We start from the raw sequence: 4,548 nt of genomic DNA, 5'->3' as shown, positions 1-4,548 counted from the left end.
ACTCACTCAACCAAGCGTTCTAACCACAACCTCGCCCCTCCCCACCCCCCAACCATTCAAATTTCTGTAGGCGGGAATTATTTGTAATGATATTCCAATGAGCCGCTTTGTGATATCACAAAGCCCGGAAAACAAACGCTGTAGTCCAAACGAGCCGTTCGTTGTAGTTCTTGAAAAGGGATTTAAAAAAAACTAAATATCTCCCTTTGGAGTGGACTTTGAGATTTGTAACTTTCTAGATCTTTTTAATGCCCAAACATACACACTACACACTGACTAAAATTAAAAAAGTGAAAAAGCATAATAGGACCCCTTTAAGCTTTTTGTTATTCAGATATTTTGCAGAGTAATTCTATTTGTTAACCAAGGATGGTTACATTTTTTATTAAAATGTTTAAGTATTACAACTAAATGGCTAAACTATTCCATGTTTGACTCAAATTGAAAGAATAAAGAATTTAATTTCTATTGTCTATGCTTTAAGGTTTATAGGGATTTTAAGATGTAATTAACGATTTGAATAATACAGTTACTTATTGAGTAATTAAATTACTTTTCAGACAAAGTAATGAGAAAAGTTAAAATACATTGAAATACATAATTAGAAAAATTTAAATACAATATTGATGATGTAATTAATAATTAGTAATGAATTACTTTTTGAAAGTAACTTACACAAACACTGTACATCATCTGCCAACATGCACTAAATACGCACTTCAGTTCATTGGATGCACTGAAAGGACACTGACTCAGAGGTGGTTCCAGAAATGTCTGCAAACCATTATGTTTATTTTTGTAATGGATTCAAAATAAAATGAAGTATTGGTATTTAGTGCTGTGTTTTCAATTATGTTATATTCCAATTTCATGCTGTTCCTCTAATGATCCAGAACAGTATTTGTGCCACATAAATTTCAGTCTGTAACAGTATTTCTGTCTTTTTTGGGGAGAAAAACGTCCAGATAAACATTGACTTCATTATGGTTCCAGCATGACACCCACCTTATAGTCTTGCCCCACAACACAGATCTTGCTTATCGATTCCACCTCACAAATGCAGTACCATTTATTACATCAAAGCTCTGTTGTTAACGGTCATCTTTAACTAAACACTTTCATATAATACTTATTTAAACAAAATAATAATAATAATTATTATTATTTTATTTTTTTTCTCATTTGTAAACATTTATTCTGGAGCCCTAAAATCTGCTGGAGTTGTGCTAGTGATTTTAAGTACTACAATCTCAGTACTCACCACAATTCCAAACTGCTCTGATTCACAAAGCTCCTCGTATTCATTCTTTAGCTCGGCCAGATTGCTCAGCTCCTTTTGCTCAGGAAGGTTTTTGATCAGGTTCTGCAAAGAAAATGTACAAACACACCCATCAGTGCCACAGGAGAAAACACCTGCTGCCTGCTCATTTGGTGAACTCTCGCAGGGATGTGAGTGACAGTACAGCATGATTTAAATGAGGCCACAGCTTTTATATGCTATTGTGCCTTGTGCTGGTGGTCTGAAATACACTTGTGATTCACATAGAGACTCCCTAATGTTCACATCTTTCCCAATTACTGCACACTGCCAATCTCAGAATGCAGAGAGAGCGAAGAAGAAGAAGAAAAAAGCCTTCTTTAAGCAAGCACGGCCTGATTGGGCTTTAGAAATCTATGGCAGCTCAATTCAAGGGGAAATATTCATGTTGATCTTGTCTCCATCTTTGTTTTCGTCAGCTTTCTACCATGTTGGTGAATAGAGTCGGCACTCTCCAAGGAAAATTCACCCCGGCAAAGCATTACTCTTGGAGCTCAGCCGAGGTTCAAAGTTACACAGTGCTGAGGAAATGACGTTCAAGGTGACTCTAAGAAATGAGGGAATAAATACCGCCCCCACCCCCACATTATTTAATGTCACTGAAATGTCCCTGATGTTTATGGCTTTCTTTTCCTTTCAGACAATTCGAGACGGAAGGGCACATTTGAGCCAAGTTTGCCACTAAAAATTTGCCGCTTTACAGATGTCAGGAACTCTATTGACTTCCTTTTCCCAAAAAAAGATTCATATTGCTTGTCCAACTTTGCAATTACCTATAAGATTAAAAGCATGCTGTAGGCGATGTGGGGAAGTGAGAGAACCTTCATTTTTTCTAAATGCTAATTGTGCTCATAAAGGTCAGATGAGTAAATGAAAAGTAGCCTGGAAACTCTTTATTTAAACCCAGTTAAATGTTTTTATGTGGTCTCTCTCTGAAATAACTTCAACTGTCCTGCTGACAATAATAAGTCTGACGCAACACAAAGCCAATGCACTGACACCTGGATCTTGAACAAAATGAAGTATTTCTAGCGCCCCAATATTTTTATGAACTTTACTCAAATAAATAATGGATAAGAATCTCTCACATACAAATAAATGTTCAGAGAGCGAGTAAGAGAAAGAAAAATGTGATATTACTATAAACTAGGCCTTTAAACTCCAGTGAGTTTGGTACTATTCTCAATAGTAAACTCAGACAGCATTGTAGTTTTTTTTTTTCCTCCGCAAGACGTGTGCTTGCTTTTGATGAGATAATCATTAGCTTTGTTCTTTCTGGAATAGATGAATATATGCATAAGCAAAACATGATTTTTTTTGTGTGTTTTAAGGATGCTTAGTACATCCACTTTCCCTGGTTCAAAGCAAATCTAGCCTAAAATAAAAATGTGTCAGAAGCCTGTAATTGTCTGGACAATGAGATAAAACTGACAGTTGACTCCATCATCTCAGATGTTAAATTAAATAAATGTGCTAAGAGGTTTTGAGATATTAAAAAAAAAAGCCTGCAATCGAGCAGCAAAGATCAGCCACTTTAGGGGGAGGGATTACGGTAAAACAGCCTTTCTCTCATCTGAAAGAGTCTGAGGGACATTAGCCCAGCCGTTCGGCTGAGGAACAAAGCTCCCCTAAACAATGTATCATTGATTTTGAATGAAGAGCAACAACACAGCAGCACACCATTCAGCCACAGCAATCATCATTGCTAATGTGCCGCCAAATCTCATTATTGGAGTTGTATTTCTCCATCGCCATTTGCAGAGACGAGACAAGCGATTAGGGTTCGCCGTTGCCTCTTTTCCAAAGGCATCTATAGGACAACCCGCCAAATGGAGCAGAGACGGAGGGAAGATGTAACAAATGGGGCTAAAGAGAGAGGAGCGAGAACGCAGTTAATTGTTAATACGCTCATCTATGGTTTACATAATTATCGGAGCCCCGCATATTGAGTAAATGACATGCAAGAAGAGCCATATGGGAGGGTTGGTAAGAGGCGATTGTACCCTGAATGAATCAGTCTGCTCTCTCCAGGCCTCCAGACTCAATCTGATTCTGGGAGGGGGGTTAGCGGAGCATGGGTCCTAGCAGACAAGGCATGCTATGGTAATAATCCAGTCATTTGGACTCTCTCCGCAGGACCAGATACATGCATGCTGTCACACTTTATTCTTTAAGATGCTGCTCGTCTCAATGTCGTTTCAGACTTCATGACCTTTTTTTACTTCCACAATGCATGTTCCTGACCTTAGCGTCAGAGATTCATTAGAACATGTTATTTGTAAGTTAAAGTTTGCCATTGTATTCTTTAATCAACATGCAAAGTTTTCTTCCTCTGAAACAACTGTCCTTTTCCACTGACAAAATAATGTTAATCAACAGCCAAACAGCTATTTAGATACTACTTACATTTACATTTACATTTAGTCATTTAGCAGACGCTTTTATCCAAAGCGACTTACAATACTTCTAATAAATAACTTAAAATAAATAAATGCATTCATTATTAAAATAATGTAATTGTTTTTTATGACTTCATTCTGGTAACATGCATCTTCCATTAATCAATAATATATGATCATCTCACACACACACACACACACACACACACACACACACATATATGCACTTGCAATGCAAGTGTCTAAATGCAAGTGGGAAACTGTAATTTCAATGCTGAGTGCAGCACCGTATTAAGGTGCAATTACTTGTGCTTTGGTACGTTTCCATGTAACAAGGAGAGTCTGCAAGTGCAATGACTGCCAAGTTCTTAAATGATACTGGAATTCATTCAGTGTTGGAAGAGGATACAGAGAAGGAAAGCGAGACAGAGAAGGCTCAGAATCCATAAATATTTTGACTGATGACAATATCTGTGAGGCTTCCAGCAGTATAATTTGATGCTGACATTTTCCAGTCACACAATCAACCTATGCCAAATTAACAACTAAGTCTTCAGTCAGAACAGACACCCTGGCTATGTTCAGATTAGCATATTACCATACTACTCTTACAAGTTCAGCAGTATACAGTATAGTATGAATACCATGTCTAGTATGTCAGTTGTCTGTATGCTTAGAATACCCTGAAGACATTTGCCTAAATCTGCAATATTCAACAAAGTGCACTGCATGGAACACTGTAACTTACAATGCTACCTTCCATTTCCAGTGCAATGAATATATATATATATATATATATATTTTTTTTTTTTTTCAAATGTATTTTCCAAA

The 4,548-nt window shown here is 37.0% G+C and overlaps 1 protein-coding gene across 1 annotated transcript in view; it reads right to left on the bottom strand.

The window, feature by feature from the left end:
• The window catches only part of LOC107690092 (protein diaphanous homolog 2-like), a 141,975-nt gene that overhangs the window by 24,318 nt on the left and 113,109 nt on the right, over window positions 1-4,548 (bottom strand). Inside the window, exon 4 of the mRNA XM_016488330.1 lies at window positions 1,262-1,363. Coding sequence (XP_016343816.1) covers window positions 1,262-1,363 — 102 coding nt within the window. The remainder of the gene's footprint in view (window positions 1-1,261; window positions 1,364-4,548) is intronic.

Source organism: Sinocyclocheilus anshuiensis, unplaced genomic scaffold (assembly GCF_001515605.1).
Source record: "Sinocyclocheilus anshuiensis isolate Anshui unplaced genomic scaffold, SAMN03320099.WGS_v1.1 scaffold1737, whole genome shotgun sequence".
NCBI lineage: Eukaryota > Metazoa > Chordata > Actinopteri > Cypriniformes > Cyprinidae > Sinocyclocheilus > Sinocyclocheilus anshuiensis.
This window is presented reverse-complemented; position numbering and strand designations above follow the sequence as displayed.